At 38.8% G+C, this 20,995-nt stretch overlaps 1 protein-coding gene across 4 annotated transcripts in view; it reads left to right on the forward strand.

The window, feature by feature from the left end:
- Pdgfd (platelet derived growth factor D) overlaps positions 1-20,995 on the forward strand; it is a 218,908-nt gene that overhangs the window by 125,577 nt on the left and 72,336 nt on the right. For all 4 annotated transcript variants that reach the window (XM_041657463.1, XM_041657462.1, XM_041657461.1 and 1 more), the window contains exon 3: positions 415-595. In XM_041657463.1, the coding sequence (XP_041513397.1) occupies positions 415-595 (181 nt within the window). The remainder of the gene's footprint in view (positions 1-414; positions 596-20,995) is intronic.

Raw genomic sequence — 20,995 nt, forward strand, 5'->3', positions numbered from 1 at the left:
GTCAATCATGTACTTCTCAAGGAAGTGTTGAGTGGGCAAACTGTTTCACAATGAGTAGTGGTTTGCAATCTTCATATGGTGAATATTAGGACGTGTAGCTCAACTTACCTCTAAAATATGTTACATATTACAGCTACTTATTTTTTCCAGAAAACATTCTAGGCTTCATGTTCTGAAAGTTGCTTTTAATTACATAGGACATTGAAACTGTCATAGTGGAGGAAATGAGGGTTCTTTCTGGGTAGACTGATTGAATTTCAAGTTTGCCAAACTTTCCCCCACACAAGCTTTCGGTTTTGCACATTCATTACTGCAGGTTATTGTTTTCAGTTAGTTGGTCATAAGGAATGATGTGTGAGTTTTTTTCTCAAATCAACCTTAGTAAAAACATTAACGGAATCCCATTGTTTCTAGGTATGACTTTGTGGAAGTGGAAGATATCTCTGAAACCAGCACTGTCGTTAGAGGAAGATGGTGTGGCCACAAGGAAACCCCTCCAAGGATAACGTCAAGAACAAACCAGATTAAAATTACATTCAAATCCGATGATTACTTTGTGGCAAAACCTGGATTCAGAATTTATTATTCACTTGTGGTGAGTAGCTAAACTGCTCTGTAATTTGAAAAGACACTGAATTCATAAAGATTATTTTCTGTGATTAAATACAGTACTATGAGGGGGTAATACAGTCAATTCCCTATTTCATGTTTATTCCTTCCCTATGGACAAAATCTTAAAGCCTTTATTTATAGGAAAACCATTTTGGATCTAGTCTGTTAAACTCAGGGCCATGGATTTTGAAAAGAAATAGAAAATAGAAATGGGAAAGGGTCTGTAGAAAGTATGGTCAATTCAATTAAAGCAAGGTAAATATATCTTTTTAAATGGGTGGGGAGTGTATGTGTGTGCGTATATGTGTGTGTGTGTGTGTGTGTGTGTGTATTAAACATCTTTTAATAGTTAAAATAGAAAACAAAATATTTCCTGCTTTGATTTGAAAAATTTGTTCATAAATTCTATCACAGAATTAAAATCCTGCTGATTTTAGCTTAAATAATACCCCAGTGTTGAGAAGGACCCATGTTGTTGACTAAGATGAAGTCCTACTCTGGGCTGAAGAATCTGAATCCTGTTTGATACACTCATGCTTACTTATAACCTACCTTCTACCTAGGCCTCTTGCAGTCATTTCCAGCATGAAATGGTTATGAGTGTTTGGAAATATTCAACCTCATAGTACGCTGGATCCACATTAGAGCTAATTCTAGCTGTTGGGTCACATGTGGTCATGAATCTTCATTCCTCTTCCATTCGTCTAGCTTAAAGTATGGGTGCCAAGTAGGACACAGTATTCTAAACTTGATTGATCCCTTTGTCTTTTCTGTTTGAATTGAGCTTAGAATAGAAAAATATCTGTTTTTATCATCCAATGTTTTCTTGCATTTTTCTGAGTTATTAAGTACTAAGTGACTTCAATATCAGAACAGAGTCAAGGAAAAACTAGCAGGAGTTTATACTGGTTCCAGTTTTAATTTAGAACAAAAACATCAATTGTGGTTGAGATTATTGCAACTTAAGTGATACTGCTAACCATGGAAATTAAGTGTGAATGTTTAGTTTCTCCATTTCATTCCTCTTTAAGCTATTGTGTCCAGGCAAAGTGGACTTGGCACATTTGGTCGGTGATGAGACAAATGGCTCAGCAGAAAAGATTTTCTCCTTGAAAGGTCAAGGACTGCTGCTCAAGTACATATGCCTTCTGCAATGCCTTGGGTGTACTGCTCAAGAACATATGCCCTCTGCAGTGCCTTGGGTGTGCTGCTCAAGTACATACGCCCTCTGCAGTGCCTTGGGTGTGGTTAAGTAACACACTTTACAACCAGAGATAGCTTATTTCTCTTTTTATTTTACTTGTTATTCATTGTATGTGTGTAAGTGGACATGTCTGTGGGTCTGTTTGCTCATTTAGTACTTGTGGAGATTTATGTTCATTTCTGTACCCTACTTTTTAAAACTTTATTTATCTTTGATAATTTCATGCATAAATACAGTATAATTAAATCGTATGGATCTCTATTTTCCCCTCCAACTACTTGTGAATAACCCCCAAGACATGCTATCTATCTATCTATCTATCTATCTATCTATCTATCTATCTATCTCTATCTCTCTCCATGCCTTCCTTCTTCCCTCCCTCCAATATTTCACTGAGCTGAATTCCTGCTGCCCATAAATTCATGGGTGTGAGACACCATCCTGGGTGACCTGCACTGAATTATACCACTGAAAAAAACAATTGTCTCTCTCTCTCCCCAGTAACCACCAACTGCTAAGAGCTCCTCATTCAAGGCTGGAACCTTATGACATCCTTTCTCTCTGATCTGGAATTCTGGCTGGTTTAGCTCTTATACAGTCCCCCACCACTGTTGTGAGGTCACGAGTGCAATGTCCAGAAGACATTAATTTGTAGCAGTCATCCACAAACTCTGGCTTTTAAAATTTGTCTACCACTTTTTCCATGGTGTTCCCCAAGCCTAGGGATTAGGGTTGTGATTATCTGTCCCATTTAGGGATGAGAATCCCACAGCCTCATATTCTCTGTACGTTAACCAATCTTTAGTCTTTGCTTTAAGTCATCCTGACCGAAAAAGTAGCTCCTTTGAGAAGGAGCGTGCTGCACTATGGATATAAAGTAAGTATTTAGAAGACAGTTTGATACTATGTCTCTTTAGCAAAATAATAGTAATATGTTCTCTCCAGGGTCTATGACCACCTAGCCACTGGTTCTTGGCCAGGCATACAGCACTATGCATGAGTTTCCACCTTTGATGAAAGCCTGAAATACAACTAGAAATCTGCTGCATACCTTCATCGCATCCAGTCACTATTTTGTCAATAGACAGCTCTTGCCAGACCAGTCATTGCTGTAGTCTGTACAGTTCACAGCTGGGTCAGACTGCTGATGGCTTTTCTCCAGTATAGCCTGCAAAATACCTTGTGGCACCATGAAAGCAGAAGAGACAGCTTCCCGGTGAGTGTCAGTTGGATTTCTCCATGCCTTGTAAGCAAAGTGTGTACTGTCTTCCACACTTGCTACCTAGTTCTAATGGATAACCAGGACCAGAGTCTACATTATTTGGGTCAATCTCTGGGGATATACACCACCCATCCAAAAACTTGATAGGGTATAATGTAAATGGACTTTCTTTGGACTGTTAGCTCCTAAATAATGACACAGATACTTCTTATTAAGTCTGAAAGCATGGTCTTAGCTTAGGCTTGCTTTCAAATAACTCTTAAAACTTAAATTAACCTGTTTATATTAATCTACATTCGGCTACATGACTCATTAAGCATCCTCCATGCTGTATGCCCAACATCCTCCAAATCCCTCTGACAAGTCTTTGCCTCTCAGATTCTTCCCCCAGATTTCTATCTCTCCCCAGAAGTCTAGCCTATCCTTTCCTGCCTAGCTATTGGCCACTCAGCTCTTTACTAAACTAATCAGAAGGTGCCTTAGGCAGATGAAATAAAACATAGACGAATCTTCACAGTATACAAAAAGATTATCCCACATTTCCCCCTTTTTATGTAAAAAAAAGGAAAGGTCTTAACTCAAGCACAGTAAAACTATGTACAGTAAGAATGATTATCTAGTGAGGCTTATATTCACAATGTCCAGTCCATTTGTATTGGCAAATTGCATGAAAGTACTCTATCTATCCTATCTTGGGGAGTTCAAAGTTTGGTACCTAAATCACTTCCTTTCATAACTTTGTGGAGATCACCCCTTATGTTTTTACGTTTTTTACCCTTGCCCTTAGCCTTATTCCCTCACACCCTCACCTTTTTTAGCCCCTTTTACCCTTATGCCTCACCCCTTATGTCTGATGCTTTGTCCTTACGTCTGATGCCCTTGTGCTCATCTTCCCCTAAGGAATAAAGAAACTTGCATGAAAACGGTGCCTAAATCAGTCAGACCCATTCCCAAGCTGTGTTCTCTTGTTGTAGAAGTGCTGCCCTGAACCCCGAGAGAGTGCTGGTACTCGGTAGCTTTTGACACCTGGTATCAGACTTCAGAAGTGTCAACCAGCACTAAGTCAGGCTGTACTGAGTTTCCCTTTCTACCTCTCTTCGTTTGTTTCTTCTAATGCTTGGAGGGACCCTCACAGCTGTCTAACTTACCATATAACATTGGTTAGAGAATGATCAAAGAGTCTTCGCTATGACACCTAACTAATTGTAGTCATGATTCTGCAAGACTGCGTTTGTGCTGAAATTGTTCTACCTTATCACACTGATAAGGAGATATCTTTTGATCTGGGGAGATGGCTCTGTGACTAAATTGCTTGCTTTGCAATCACGAGGACCTGAATTCAGATCCCCAGCATCCACATACAAGCCAACTATGCTGATGAATACCTATAACCACAGTGATGGGGGACAGAGGCAGGAATGTGTTGGGGGCCTGCTTACCAGCAAATATAGTCAAAGCACATAGCTCCAGTTTCAGTGAAAGAAACAAAAAAGCTAGTGCCAAGTGTGAGATATACAGTTGTGGTGTATTTGATCTCTCTGTGTAAAGACGTGTATCTGTCCTTCCTTGCCTGTCTAAGACACTGATTGGCTTAATGAAGAGCTGAATGGCCAATGACTCAGCAGAAAAGGATATCTTCTGGGTGGAGATAGGAACTCTGGGAAGGTGTGTGAAGTGAGAGAATCACTGGCAAGAGGAGAGCTATTGCTTCACACTGCAAAATGTAGATTAATTTTAATGGGTTAATTTAAGTTATAAGAGCAAGTTGGGAATAAGCAGAAGCTAAGGTCAAGGCTTTCATAATAATAATAATAATAATAATAATAATAATAATAATAATAATAATAAATCTCTGTGTCATTATTTGGGAGCTGGTGTCCAAAAGAAGTCTGGCTATATTTGTAGTCTAATCCTGAGAAAACCCAAAAAAGTTATGGACATATTTCCTAGCAACTCAGGTAGTCCCAGGGACTCTGTATAAGACACAGATCCTTTAAGAGTTCCTGCTGTTCAGCCTACCACTTGAACAACTGGTGCTCTCAGTGGGATATAAGTCTGCCTCAGTGCAGTGTGGCTGAACACAGCTGTTTTGTGTCCCCTTATTTAAGTAATAATAAGCATTCGGATATTTGAGGCATGGGAATTATTTTGAAGGAGTCATCATGTCCCTGAAAAATGGAAAATAGCTGTTAGGAGAAGCTGTGGTACCTTTCTTAACCTCCTTATATTAAGTCTGTCTATTTTCCTACCTCAGTGACTGTTCAGGTACATGAGTCAACCTTTAGAAGCTGTATGCAGTAGGTTCTCAGGGATATAAAGACTCAATATACTGAAATTAAATCTACATGACCAATTTTCATATGCTTTTGGAAAAGTACAATTCATATTTTAATAATATTTTATTATATGATATTGTGGATGATTAATGACACTGAAGTGTTGTGGTTTGGGTTAGAGTTGAATCTTACATTTAAGCATTGTTTAATGTACTGGGAATTCAGTCTTCTGCTTTTCATCTCAACAGCATCGTCCCCTCCAGAGCAGACAGGGGAAACAGAGCTATACAAAGAGGCATGCTTCATATTGGAGGCATGTTTCACCGGCTGCTGATAGTGTAATGTTAAACAAGATGTTCACTCTGCTTTTCAGCCAGTAACTCTGAGGTATCAGATTTTAGAAAGACAAGAATGCTGTTCTCAATGCCTGCATAGTGCTCAGGAATGAGTACTATCCTCCCCATCGTTAATTATGTATCAGTCTTTTGCAGACAAATGGCAAGTAGCTTTTTGAGGATAAGAAGAGTACGAGCATTTACCCTATATGTATTTTACACAATCTCATGTTCTAAACGGTTTGTAGAAATGACTCTTCTCTGAGAAACTTTGACCCATAAAAGAATTACATTTTTCTACTTCTTTGGTCTGTCTTTCTCCTCATCTCACTCCATTCCATTGAGGAGACATAATTAAGTGGAAGAAATAATGCTTTCAACCACTTGCTTAATGTAAATAAATGATCACCCATCCCTTACTCAGTTTGTGGGGGAATGAAAAACTGGTGAACGATTAGGAAAAGCATTCTAATGTCCACTAAGCATATCACTGCACACAGTGTTCATGGACAGAGAGGGCTCATACAGTATTGTGAATTTTAGCTCTGTTATTTACGGTTTCAGTTTCTTCAGCTCCACAATGAAGATGATGCTCTTACTTTGGTTGTAATGATTCAATTAGTTAATTTTCATAAACCATTCTGCATGGATTATATTAATCACTCAGATATTCTTTATTCTAGTCACCATCAATGGTATTACTACCTTATGAGGAGGCATGTTGTCGTAATTGGAATGTAATTGGCCCCTATGAGCTCATAGAGAGTGGCACTATTAGGAGGTGTGGCTTTGTTAGGGTAGCTATGTATTCTTGGAGGAAGTGTGTCACTGTGGAGGCAGGCATAGGGTCTCAAATATTCTCAAAATACTGCCCAGTGTCTCAGTTTACTTTCTGTTGCCTATGCAAGATGTAGAATACTCTGCTAACTCGCCAGCACCATATCTGCCTGCACACTTCAATTTCCCACCATCATGATAATGAACTAAATTTCTGAAAATGTAAGCTACCCAATTAAATGTTTTACTTTGTAAGAGTTTCTGTGGTCATGGTGTCTCTTCACAGCATTAGAAACCCTAATTAAGACATAGGGAATCACAGTTAAGAGATTACATGGATCACAGAAGAGACTTTGAACTTTGGGCTTTTAAACACTGTTGAGACTGTGATAGACTATGGGAACTTTTGAAGTTGGACTAAATTCATTTTGCTTTATGATATTGTTACAAGCTTCCAGGTGCCAGGGAGTAGAATGTGGTAGTTTGAATGTAGAACCCCCATAAGCTCATAAGGAGTGGCAATATCGAAAGACGTGGCTTTGTTGAAGGTATGGCCTTCTTGGAGGAAGTATGTCACTGCAGGGTAGGATTTGAGGTATCATATATGCCCAAGCCACACCTGGTGTTTCAGACCACTTCCTGATGCCTGTGGGCTCAAGATATAGCTCCTTCTCCATTCTCAGAACCTTCTTCTTTTTTTTTTATTTATTTATTAAGGATTTCTGCCTCCTCCCCGCAACCGCTTCCCATTTCCCTCCCCCTCCCCCGATCAAGTCCCCCTCCCTCATCTGCTCGAAGAGCAATCAGGGTTCCCTGCCCTGTGGGAAGCCCAAGGACTGTCCACCTCTATCCAGGTCTCATAAGGTGAGCATCCAAACTGCCTAGGCTCTCAGAACCTTCTGCAGCACCGTGTTTTCCTGGATGCTGCCATATCCCACCACAATGATAATGGACTAAACCTCTGAAACTATAAGCCACCCCATTGAATGTTTTCCTTTATAACAGTTAGAGCAATGGAAACTATAACTCTGACCCCTGTGAACTCGTAAGTCCTTGCCAGTGCATATACATATGAGTGTGTATGTATACATGGGAGACTGTTTGTGCATGTGTGTATTTGTGCAAATATGGAATGTGTGCATACATTTAAGTGTATATGTGCACACTTGTGCACTGTGAACGTATTTAAGTGTATATGTGCACACTTGTGCACTGTGAACGTATTTAAGTGTATATGAGCACACTTGTGCACTGTGAACGTATTTAAGTGTATATGTGCACACTTGTGTACTGTGAACGTATTTAAGTGTATATGTGCACACTTGTGCACTGTGAACATATTTCACTTCATTCAAGGAAGTATTTTTATTGTCTGTGATTATAAACATGAGAACTATAATTTTTTATTTTTAAAACAATCTTATTTTACACAACAATCCCTGTCCCCTCCCACTCCCACCCTCCCACTCCTCCCACCTAAGAACTTTAAATCCTATCACTATAGTATTTTTCATGTTTTTGTTTAATAGTAAGAAATTATTTTAATTAAAAATGAATGTTCATTGGAAAGTGACTCAAAACCTTTTGTTCTGTTAATAAAGTCTAGTATATGTCACATATTAAAGTACTAAAGAACACTGTTAATACTTTTGAAAATTGTTTAAGATAGCAATTTTATCAGAATAGTCACTCAACAGCTTTGCCCTATACTGAATTAACTTTAAGTGGTCCCATTAAGTTTCCCATTGAGATGAAAGTTCAAATGAACCAAAGAATTGCATGTAAGTAATGGCTAAATATAGAAGGGGAAAGGAGGAGATGAGAAAGAGGAAGCACTCTGGAAGGAAGAGGGAAATCTTGGTTAAACAATACATGTAATATGTTATAACTTGTAAATGCTAATATTGCTTATTGATAACTTCCAGATTGTAAAAAATACAGTAAAATGTCAACAATAGAAAGATAGATACACAATTCTCATTATAAACTGAATTATTTTAATGTAATATTTTTATTTATTCTTTTATTTTGTGCATTATATTTGGACACTATTTAACACTCCACTGAGCTGAATTATTAAACAAAAAAGAGTAAAAGAACATCTTCCTTTTATCTTTAAAATTTGTAAAAATTCCATCATGATTTACAGAAGTAAACCTTTGAGAAAACGCTGAACATCAAGTACTTGGCAATTTGCCCAGAATTGTCAAGCATGAGTAGTGATATTTGTAGAAGAGCCTCTTACCCTAGTTTCTCCCTGCAAACACATGGAGTTTTGAGACTTTGGTATCTGTAGGAGCTATGGTATGCTTCGTGGCATTGGGAGAGAACAGGCAGTCAACTTGTAAATAAGTCTATTTTTATAGTGATTATTTAACAGACCTATAAAGACAGACAAAAGAGAGGAATTTGATGAGTAATGACTGGGGAGGGTCTCAGACTAGCCAGGGAGTCAAAAAGAAAGAGTCGAAATAAAATGGCAACTAAAATCTGAACAATTAGGAAGCAGTGCTTTAAGGCTGTGGGATAAAATCAAGCACTAAACCACATGGAAGCCTGGAACAGGAAGCAGTGTCTTCCTCTAGGTGGCAAACAATGTTTTCAGTGGCAGCTGCTAAAGGTAGAGGGCATCAAGGAGGGAGGGAGAACCACAACTAACATCTGTCAGTTAAGAGGGAAGTGGAGCTGGTTGGTATTTCCGACCTATAATCTAATTTACTTAGGAGGGACACAAGTTCAAAGCCTGCCTGGGCTACAGTGTGAGTTCAAAACCAACTGGGTAACTTTTGCAAGACCCAGTCTGAAAATGAAGAAGAAGAAGAAGAAGAAGAAAAAGAAGAAGAAGAAGAAGAAGAAGAAGAAGAAGAGAAGAAGGAGGAGGAGGAGGAGGAGAAGAGGGAGGAGGAGGAGAAGGAGGAGGAGGAGGGAGGAAGGAAAGGAGGGGAGGAGAAGGGGGAAGGGAAGAGGAAGAGGAGGAGGAGGAGAAAAAGGAAAGGAAAGAAAGAAAATTAATGGATAAGCTATAAATCAGTAATAGGGTACTTGCCTACATATTCAAAATCCTGGATTCAGTCCCTAAAACTGTAAAAAGTAAGAAAGAGCAAAGAAGGAAGATTGTGACTCTTATCCACGGTCCATCCTATTTTGGACACACATTATGTTTTTATGTGTTTATAGGGGATAAAATAGCTAAACCATGAGGCCAGGAAAGACCAGATTGATGGGGAAGAGTCTTCTGTTTTGTGTTAATTTCATTGGTTAAATAAAGAAACTGCCTTGGCCCTTTAATAGGACAGAAAATTAGGTAGGCGGAGTAAACAGAACAGAATGCTAGGAGAAAGAAGCCGAGTCAGTCAGTCGTTGCCATGATTCTCCCACCTGACACAGCTGCGGTTTAAGATCTTTACTGGTAAGCCATACCTCGTGGGGCTACACAGATTATTAAAAATGGGTTAATTGAGATGTGAGAGTTAGCCAATAAGAGGCCGGAACTAATGGGCCAGGCAGTGTTTAAAAGAATACAGTTTCCATGTAATTATTTCCGGTAAAGCTAGCCGTGTGGAGCTGGGCGGCGGGAAGCGGCCTGCCCCACACCCTACTATACCAGATGCTAAAACATGATCAAAAGATGAAACAGTGGTGACAGAAAACAAGCCTAAAGTACAGTCATAGACAGACCCAGTTATAACAAAATCCACCATCAACTTTGTTGGCCACAATGGTGACAGATACCTTACATGCAGTCTCCTTCCCCAGGAATTTAAATAAATAGGGAAAAAATGTTATTTAGTATCTCTCAAATGTCCTAAAACATCATCAACTTTAGAGATCACTCTGAATGAGGTTTCTCTGTGGGAGCATTGAGTGGATCAGTTATTTTAATCAGAGTGTTTTCCTAATGTATAAATATATAACAGAACTATAATAGAGTTCATAATCAACAAAAACAACATCTACTGTAATCTTGGAGCGAAAGATAATTTGACGTGGCTAGGGAAATAATGGTAATGGAGAAAGGAGCTAAAGAAAAAGTCTGGCTCCTCTGGTGGTAGGCATCAGAGAGGGAGAAAGGTAGGAAGTGCTAAGAGGAAAGAGGAGAGAGGAGCCAAGTCAGTGAGAGAAAAGAAATTTTGTTAGCATTGCTTAGTGTTCTCTGTTGAGCACTAGTTTCAGTGTACTTCAAAGTTTATGTCTACTGTGCTGTTATTACGTGTTATATATACTAAGGTTAATACTGTGTAGTCAACTTAGCAAACTCCTGCTTTTATAGAATGTATTATTTTTGTACATACAATCCTGGCAACAATGATAATAATAAGAATATATTGCTATTGCACATAAGAATGATGTTAAACACTTCTGAAGCTTAAATTAAACATTAAATCTCACACCCTGATAGCAGGAGCCTTCAACAATCCACTCTCACCACTGGACAGATCTTTCAGACAGAAAATTAACAGAGAAATAAAAAAACTAACAGATGTTAAGACTCAAATGTACTTAACAGACATCTTTAGAACATTCCATCCAAACATAAAAGAATATACCTTTTTCACAGTGCCTCATTGAATCATCTCAAATATTTACCACATACTCTGTAACAAAGCAAACCTCAACAAATACAAAAATATGGAATAACCCTATGTGTCTTAGCAGATCACAATGGTTTAAAATTAGAAATCAGCAGCAACACTAATTTCAGAAAGCCCACAAACACATGGAAATTGAACAATGTTCACCTGAATCATCAAGGGTCAAGGAAGAAATTAAAGACTTTCTAAAATTCAATGAAAATGACCACACAACATACCCAAATTTATGGGACACAATGAAAGCAGTGTTAAGAGAAAAGTTCATAGCACTAAATGCATACATAAAGAAGCCAGAAAAAATTTCACACTGGTGAGTTAACAGAACATTTGAAAATTCTAGAACAAAAAAAAAAAAAGCAAACTCACAAAGGAGAATTAGACAGCATGAAATAATCAAATTGAGACTGAAATCAACAAAATAGAAACAAAGAAAGCAATAAAAAGAATCACAGAGACAAAGAGTTGTTTTTTCAAGAAAATCAACAAAATAGACAAAACTTTATCCAAACTAACCAAAAAACAGAGAAAGAATATCCAAATAAACAAAATCAGAAATGAAAAGGGGGTCATAACAACAGACATGGAAGAAACGCAGAGAATCATTAGATCATATTTCAAAAACTTGTACTCCACAAAATTGGAAAACTTGAGGAAATGGACAAGTTTCTGGATAAATATAACTTACTAAAATTAAATCAAGCCCAGATAAGCAAATTAAATAGATCTATAACTGCTAAAGAAATAGAAACAGGTTGGGCAGTGGTGGTGCATGCCTTTAATCCCAACACTCAGGAGGCAGAGGCAGGCAGATCTCTGTGAGTTCAAGGCCAGCCTGGTCTACAATTTACAAGAGCTAGTTCCAGGACAGGCTCCTAAAGCCACAGAGAAACTCTGTCTCAAAAAAACAAAAAAAAAAGAAAGAAAGAAAGAAAGAAAGAAAGAAAGGAAGGGGAAGAAAGAAAGAAAGAAAGAAAAGATAGGTAGATAGATAGATAGATAGATAGATAGATAGATAGATAGATAGAAGCAAATAACAAAAATCTCCCAAACCAAAAAAAAAGCCCATGACCAGCTGGTTTCAGCACAGAATTCTACATGATTTTCAAAGAAGAACTAATACCAATACTCCTCAAATTGTTCCACACAATATAAACAGAAAGAACATTGCCAAACCCTCTTTATGAGACTACAATTACCCTGATACTCAAATCTCATAAAGATATTACTAGAAAAGAGAATTACAGACCAATCTCACTCATGAACATTGATGCCAAAATACTCAATAAAACACCAGCAAATCGATTCCAAGAAAACATCAGAAAAATCATCCACCGTTATCAAGTAGGCTTAATCCCAGAGATGTAGGGATGGTTCAACATACGAAATCTGTCAATGTAATCCACCATATAATGAAACTGAAAAATAAAAACCACATGATCATCTCATTAGATGCTGTAAAAGCCTTCAACAAAATACAATGTCCTTTCATGATACAGGTCTTGGAGAGAGCAAGGATACAAGGAAAATACCTAAACATAATAAAGGCAATATACAGCAAGCCAACAGGCAACATCAAACTAAATGGAGAAAAACTCACAGGGATCCCACTAAAATCAGGAACAAGACAAGGTTATCCACTCTCTCCATATCTATTCAATATAGTTCTGGAGGTTCTAGCTAGAGCAATATGATAACAAAAGGAGATCAAGGGAATACAATTCAGAAAAGAAGTCAAACTCTCACTATTTACTGATGATATGATAGTTTACATAAGTTACATTACCAAAAATTCCACCAAGGAACTTCTACAACTCATAAACACATTAAGTAATGTAGTAGGATACAAGATTAACTCAAAAAAAAAAATCAGTAGCCCTCCTTTACACAGATGATAAATGAGAAATCAGAAAAACATCATCACCCTTCACAATAGCTACTTTGCAGCATAAAATGCTTCAGAGTAACTCTAACCAAACAAGTGGAAGACCTATATGACAAGTACTTTAAACCTTTAAAGAAAAGAATTGAAGTTGAAGACGGCCCCAGAAAATGGACAGATATCCCATGCACTTTGGTAGGTTGAATTAACATAGTAAAAATGGCAATCTAACTGAAAGCAATCTACAGTTTCAATGCAATGCCCATCAAAATCCCAGCAATTTTTTTCACAGATATTGAAAGAGCTGTACTCATACTCAAATTCATATAGAAAAGAAAAAAAAACTCAGGATAACCAAAACAATCGTGTACAATAAAGGAACTTCTGGAAGCATCACAATCCTTGACTTCAAACTCTACTACAGAGCTACAGTACTAAAAACAGCCTGGTATTAGATGTAAAAACAGACAGGAGGACTAACAGAACCAAATCAAAGACCCAGATATTAATCCACACACCTACAAACACCTGATTTTTGACAAAGAAGCAAAAATATTTAAAACAGAAATAAGAAAGCATATTCATCAAATAGTACTGGCATAACTGAATATCAACATATAGAAGAATTAAAATAAATCCATATCTATTGCCAAGCACAAAATTCAAGTCCAAATGAATCAAAGATCTCAACATAAAGTCAACCACACTGAACCTCATAGGACAGAAAGTGGTAAGTACACTTGAATTCATTGACTCAGGAGACGACTTCCTAAATATAACCCCAGTAGCACAGACACTGACAGAAACAATTAATAAATGGAACCTCCTGAAATTGAGAAGCTTCTACAAAGCAAAGGACATGGTCAACAAGACAAAATGACAGCCTACAGAATGGGAAAAGATCTTCATCAATCCCACACTGAACAGAGGGTTGATCTCCAAAATATACAAAGAACTCAAGAAATAGGTCATCAAAAGAACAAATAATTCAATAAAAAATGGGAACAGCCCTGTATAAACCACATCTGCTCATTGTACGAGCAGATGACTCTCCAGTGTGCTGAGCAAAGTCATCTCCAGCTTGGAAGGAGATGCTGTTTGATGACATTGGAAAGGCCAGCATCCTGTTTACCTCACATTTAATTATACTGACGTGCAACCAGTGGGCTCACACCCTTAAAAGCTAGAAAGCTGGAGTGTTTCTTAGATGGCTGTGCTTTTCCGTGTATATTACCTTCTCTCTATAACTGTGATTCTGACGTATTCACACTTTAGTACATAAAGGCAAGGAGGAAAATGAAGATAATAAGAGCTAATCAGCCAAAATAGAAAATGGTTTGCATTTTTAAGATGTGCCTAAGACAGATCACCATATCAGTTTTGGAATGATGAAAGGGGTCAGACAGACGATCCAGTGGGTAAAGGCTCTTGCTACCAAGACTGAGTTTAACTACTTGTACCCACTTGGCTGCAGGCACAAAGTTGCCCTCTGACCTCCACCATATACACTGTGGTATGTGTGTGAACCACACACTAAATAAATGTAATAAAATAAAAATTTTTAAATGGTGAAGCCAGGCATGAGGGAGTGTGATGTATGTAAACTCAGCACTGAGAAGGTTAAAGCAGAACTCACTTTAATTTAAACCCAGCCCGGGCTATGTTGTGATTTCTAGGTCAGCTAAGGCTACATAGTGAGGTCTGACCTCAAACAAGGGTGATGAAGTGAACTCCCTTCTAATGTTGCACACTTCTCAATTGTTTCTGAAGACTTAATCCGAATAAGAAGAAATCTGAAGACCTGTGGGAGAGAAACACAAAGCATCTTGAAAGCTGTGATAAAGGCTCTCAGAGTTCAGAAAGATGAGTCTCTTTACTCTAAGGGGGATGCTTGCATCCATCAGGTGAAGGAGAGCATCACAGAAAGACAGTGGTTGTTAAGGGTGGCAGAATGGTCAGAAAACTCAAAGTGTTTCAGAATGATGAGGACATTCAGCCTTGCAACTTGAGAATCTATTGCACTTACCATTTCTTTATTCAGCTCAGTAGAAGTGATACAAGAAGCTAAAAGGATACCAAGATAGTGTCATCACAAGGAGTCATGGCTCAGGACTTCCTAGTGCAGCTAGAACTGAGCACTTTTTTAGGACAAAATTCCAAAGTGGAGAGGTTCTAATTGATTCACAGTTAGACACAAAAGATTTCTAGGAAAACTGTGAGGTCACTAAAACCCATGGGTCTATTTATCCCTCCAGCTCTGGACACAAATAGGCAGGAAAGCAGGAAAGCAGGCAAGGTGGGAGGACATTGAGTCCTGAGATGCTGAGCAGATGAGCTCTGGGAGTAGTAGAGAGACAAGAGGTACTCAGTGCTAGGTTCTGACCTAACAATACAGAGAATAATGGGGCAGAGGTTGTGGACAGGGAAGAAAAGCAAACTATGATGGAAAAATGAAGGATTTAAAGAAAGATCAAAAATATTTGCTCATACCTCTGCATCAGTTCTATGGAAGCAAGTGCTTCCCCTAGCTTGAATGGCTGACGGTGTACCCTGAACTGATTCATAAGTAGTTGTGAAGAGTCTTATCTGGGAACTGATTCTACTCACTCTGGATTTTCTCATTCTAACCACAACCTCCTTTTTCCTTGAACGTAGTAAAGGGGAGTTGAGGGATGAAGAGAATAAGAAGTATGATCATTAATGCTCACCACTTAGAATAACTAAACCAAACTTTTGTGGCATGGATTCCCTCAGTGTAAAAATTATGTGAGAGTCTGAAGTGCTCAGGCTTCCTTTCTTGTCACTTACATCTTCTTTTAAAGCTGCTATGCTGTTTTGAAAACCAAAACACCCTCCTCTAAACAGGACATTGTTTTCATTTTTTATTTGCAAAGACCACTGCTTGAATGAGTTTTTAAATATTGTTAAAAAGTATTTAATTGATCATATAATTCAGTAAAATTATACACCACACACATGCACACACACACTGGCATGACAACTTGCTATAAATGCCTGAAGACCTGACTTTGGATCCCCAGAACCCACATAAATTCAGACGTGTTGGGACAAATCTATAATCCCAATAAGGTAGGAGGAGAGACCGTAGAAACCCAGAAGCTTGTAGACCATCCAGTGGGACATGTACAGTGGCAAATAACACGAGACTCTTTCTCAGACAATGTGGATGATGGAGACAGACACCTGAGGTTGCGCTCTGACTGCCACATATGCTTTGTGGCATATTCACTCCTGTACTTAAACCACTCACACATGTGACCATGGCCCCCAACATTACATAAGTATGTTTATATATATACACATATTTTATATACATACCACTCAAGCACAACTATCACATGTGTGATGGCACATTTATTTCTAGCACTTTTAAGCCATAAAAACCCATGAGCATATCTTACTATGACAGTTGGAAGGTCTCTCATGGTGGAGACTGGCTAGAATTTTTCCACAGGACATTGCTCCAAGAAGGCCTGTGATGTTTAATTAGCTAGGCTAATGAGCATCCTTCCATTACGTAAGATACAACTGGGAATTGGAAAAAATGTGACACAAAACAATTTTCAGTGATGTAGGAAGTAAAAACACTTGTGTAAACCATGGCCTGAGAGTCTTTAAGTCTGCAATCCTATGGCTTTGCCGAGGGCTCTTAGCTGCCTTGCTTAGGGCCTCTTTGGACACTGAAGAAGCAGGAAGTGAGAGTTGACTTAGGGATAATGATGGAGGGGAGGCAGCCACAAGGCGCCAGATGTTAGCATAAGTGCAGGCTATAGAGCATCCAGATCTTTCATTAGTCTGTGTAATTAGTGTTCAAGCAGGCAGGATTCAGCCCTGGTCCTGCCGAGCTGGCCTTCCTCATGCACAGCGCTGGCAGCCTTGAAATGTTCAGGAGTCTTAAATACTCACATCTCTGACAGTCCAAAAGTTTCATCACAGAGGGGCTTTGAGGGGATCTCAAGAGCTCTGCAAAACTTTTAAGAAACTCTGTGACCACCTATTTGAGTTTATTGGCTTTTATAGAAAAAGAATTCATATAATATATATTGATTGCATTCTTGCTCCTCTCTCAGAGTAGAGAATAAACAGAATTGTGTGTTATCCATGAGGTCAAGGACCTTTCATTTCAATAACCCAAATCACTGCTTCTTCATCTGTAATCCAGGAAAGATCCACTTGGATCATGAGACATGAGGACTGGTTTGTAAATAACAGAAACCTGTTCCTAATTGTTCTGGCTCCTGGCAACATTGGAAATTTGAAATCTGGACCTGAACATGGTTCCGATGAAGATCTTCTGTATAGCCTTATTCTCACAGGAGGGAAACAATAAGAGAGACAGCTCTCTGAGATGACTTTCAGAAGGGCACAGCTTCCCCCTAGTGAGAGCTTCACCCTATGACTTAATGATGTCATACCTTTGCTCTGAATACCACCACACTGAGGGTTGGGATTTACATCTATGAATTTTGAGGATGCGCGCTCCTCAGTGAAACTTAGACCCAAACAAACCCTGACAACACTTTAGAGGAAGATTGTATTAATAAGTAGTTATACAGTGTGAATCCAGCTCTTAATTGGGAGCTTCCATCTCTTAAACAGTGAAGGAAGGACCAGAGGCTCAAAGCTCTGATGTTACTCAGCTCTGCATGTCTATTCTTTCTCCGTGAGTCACTTTTGAACTGGTAATGATAACTCTGAAATATAGCTTTAATAAAAAATTCTAATATTCATAGTAAGTTTAGATTTGAAAAGGTTCTTGATGTCACAGCTGTGGAAAAGTGTTCATTGCTAATATAAATCTGTAAAATACTGAACAAACAGTTCTTAATATACTTTTGGCACAAAAGTAAGCCAGCTCTCTGAAGGAAAAAGACCCAAGCCACAGTGCTCCTGTGATCCTCTGGCTTTTCCCCAGGTCTCTGAAGGAAATAGACACAGAGCCGCAGTGCTGCTCTGATCCTCCAGCAGTCTTTCTTCCCTAAACCAGGTATTATTGTCAGGAAGAGAAATACCTAAACAGCCTAGTATTTAAGTCTCTGCACTAAATAGCTCTATATCAAATAAAAATAGCAATCATTAATGCACAACTATTCCATTCAGCCTCAAGAAATAGCCTAGTTGGGGAAAAATATCTTTTTTAACTATACAAAATTAAAACTATGAATACAAAATTCTAATCAAGAAATCATTGCTGAAGGGAACTCAAAATAGAAAGACAGAGCTTTAACTTAAATTTTCTACCAAGTACCTATTTCTGATTTAATGCTGTAATTAGCATGAACAACTGTCTTCATTCAGCTTTCTTCTGAGTCTTTCGTAAGAGTGTATGTTATGACAGATGCAGTAGCATATACTGTGTAATTCCAGCACTTTGGAGATGGAGACAGGATGACCAAAATTCAAGACCAGCCTGGGCTGCATTAGACCTTGTCTCAGAAAGCAAGGAAAGGGCCACAGGAATGGTTCAGTAGCACTGACTGCTCCTAAGAAGAGTGGGACTCATTTCCCAGCACCCACATCAGGTAGCACAAGGTGGTTTGAAAATAGTTCCAGGAGATCCAACATCCTCCTCTGACCATTACTAGTGCATACACACAGGTAGCGCGAGCGTGTGCGACACACACACACATACATGTATGCATGTGCACACAAACACACAAAATAAAAATAAATTTTAAGTAAAAAGAAAACAAAAGGGTATTTGTTATGCAAAACTTATACAAACATACATATTTATATGTATCTTTGTGTGTATCGTGGGATGCATCACTATGAAAATAAAATGGTTATTTGGAGGTGTTAATTTTTCAGTTTCTGGAAGAGTGACTGAACAGATCTTATTGGTGTGCAGTTTCCTCCTTGAGTCACTACGACCTGCCATTCACACACATCTTCTGCTCAGCAAAATACTCACTATTTCTCTCCTTAGAAATCAAAATTACTAATTGATCTTGAACATACAGTGGAATGTAAATTAATTCTTGAATAATTCATTATCTTATTCTACAAGCCTTTTTCTGGAGTCTAATTGTCCAATGCCAGGATTCAACATAGGCTTTGGGAATGCAGAGAAGACATGGAGCTTGCCTTGTACTCAGTGAGGCGGGAGCCATCAAACAAACCTCAGGCAAAGATGAACTGAGAGTCTGGGAGAAAGGAAGAACCCAGGGAAAATGAACCTGCCAATGAAAGAGACCAGGAATAACTGCAAATTATTCCATTCCACCAGAAATAAGGAAATTTGTATGGCTGCTCACAGTTGATAGCCTTACCTATCCAAAGGATTTACATATAAACGCAAGAAAGTCTGAGGCTAAAGAGGAGAAAGTGACCCAGGGCAGTGCAGCCTCCAGCTGCAGAGGACTAGTGGGGCTGCGGAAAGGGCCCCAAGTCCAGGAAGGAGATTCATAAACAAGTGTTCCTATTAAAACCATCTGAGGACCTTTTATAACACAGATACCCAGAACATAAACCTTTATGAGATTCTCTTAGGACACAGAACCTGCCAACTGTATTTTTAAGTTGGTTTTGATGTACAGTCCCCTTAAGAATGTCTTTTTTTCCTGATAAGAATTCTTGCTACCAACAACAGAACGGCAGAGTTAATCCTGTGCTCTCATATACCATCCCCAAGATCACACTGCTGCTCATTGCATACCACTGAGCTCACAGGCCCCATGATGGCTCCTACATGCTGTCATTAGACTAGGATCTTCAGAGACAATGGCATCACTTAGGACAGAGAAGGCAGGTACCTAGCGGACGTTATTACTAATTCATGTGTTGGTTAAAAAACTTTGGGAAAATCACTGAACATTTCTAAAATTACTATGTACCAAGCACAGAGTAGGATCTCATGAATGAGATATGGCATGTGTCTGTAATGTATAAATGCCCCATGTAGTTTTGAAGGAATTTATAATACAAATTATGGGTCATGTTTTATTCTATTGAAATGCTCAGTAGACTGGCCCATTCATTAGATTTTCATACCTCTATGAACATGTGTAAGTGCTATGAAGAGAAATTTTTAAAGTTGTCCTCTTAATTTCATACCTTAAAGTCAAAAAACATTCCAGTTTGTGTGTTCCATTGCCTGTGTAGAGTCAGGAGAGCAAGTGTGAGAGAGAATAGCTGTGTTATGTTCATCCCAAAGAAAGAGGGAGAAAGAGGTAGAAGAAGGGAGACAGTGAGACAAAGACAGAGTAAAGGAAAGAGAAAGAGGAGGAGAAGGGGAAAGGAGTAAAGAAGAGAGCACGAGATGGGGGAGAGAGGGATGGGGAAGGACAGAGAGAAAAGAGGATGCAAAGGAAGGAATATGAAAGAAGGAAAGGAGGGAGGGAGGGAGGAAGAAAGGAAGGAAAGACAGAAGGGGAATGGAAGAAAGGAAGGAAGATCACAGGAAAGGAGGAAAGGAAGTAAAACACAATGAAAGAAAGAAAACAAAGTAACACTTTCCTTTATACTATCCTCATAAGTTTTCCACCCCACCCCATCCTAGCATCTAAGGCAACTGAATTTTGTTATTTATGACAACACTGTTCGTGCTGGTTGGTTTTCACAACTTAACACAAATTAGAGATGTTTCGGAATAATGGCCTTAATTGAGAGTGTGCCTCTATTAGACTAATGGGTAGCCAGTCTAGGAAGCATTTTTTTTAACCACTCTTGAAGAGGGAGGGACTGGCTCACTGTGGACAGTGTTGTTCTTGGACAGGCAGGCAGTCCTGGGTTAGCAAATAAGCAGCATTCTTCTATGGTCTCTACTTCAGATCCTACCTACATGTTCCTGTCCTACTTAATGCCTTAGAAACGCCTTATTAGAATTAAATCAGTGATGTCTGTCTGTCTGTCTGGTGTGTGCATGCGCTGGCATGGTGTAAGTGTGGAGTTTAGAAGATAAGCTTGGGTGTCGATCCTAACTCTGCACCTTGCTTGGGATCAAGTCTCTTTTGTTGGCCACTGCTGCTTGAGCCAAACTCCCTGTTCTGAGAGCTTCTAGAGAGTCTTCTGCCTCAACACCCATCTCGCAACAGGAGCACTGGTATCACACATTCATTCTGTGTGGGTTTTATCT

Source organism: Microtus oregoni, unplaced genomic scaffold (assembly GCF_018167655.1).
Source record: "Microtus oregoni isolate MIOR12 unplaced genomic scaffold, Mior012 000008F_ref0000371, whole genome shotgun sequence".
Lineage (NCBI taxonomy): Eukaryota > Metazoa > Chordata > Mammalia > Rodentia > Cricetidae > Microtus > Microtus oregoni.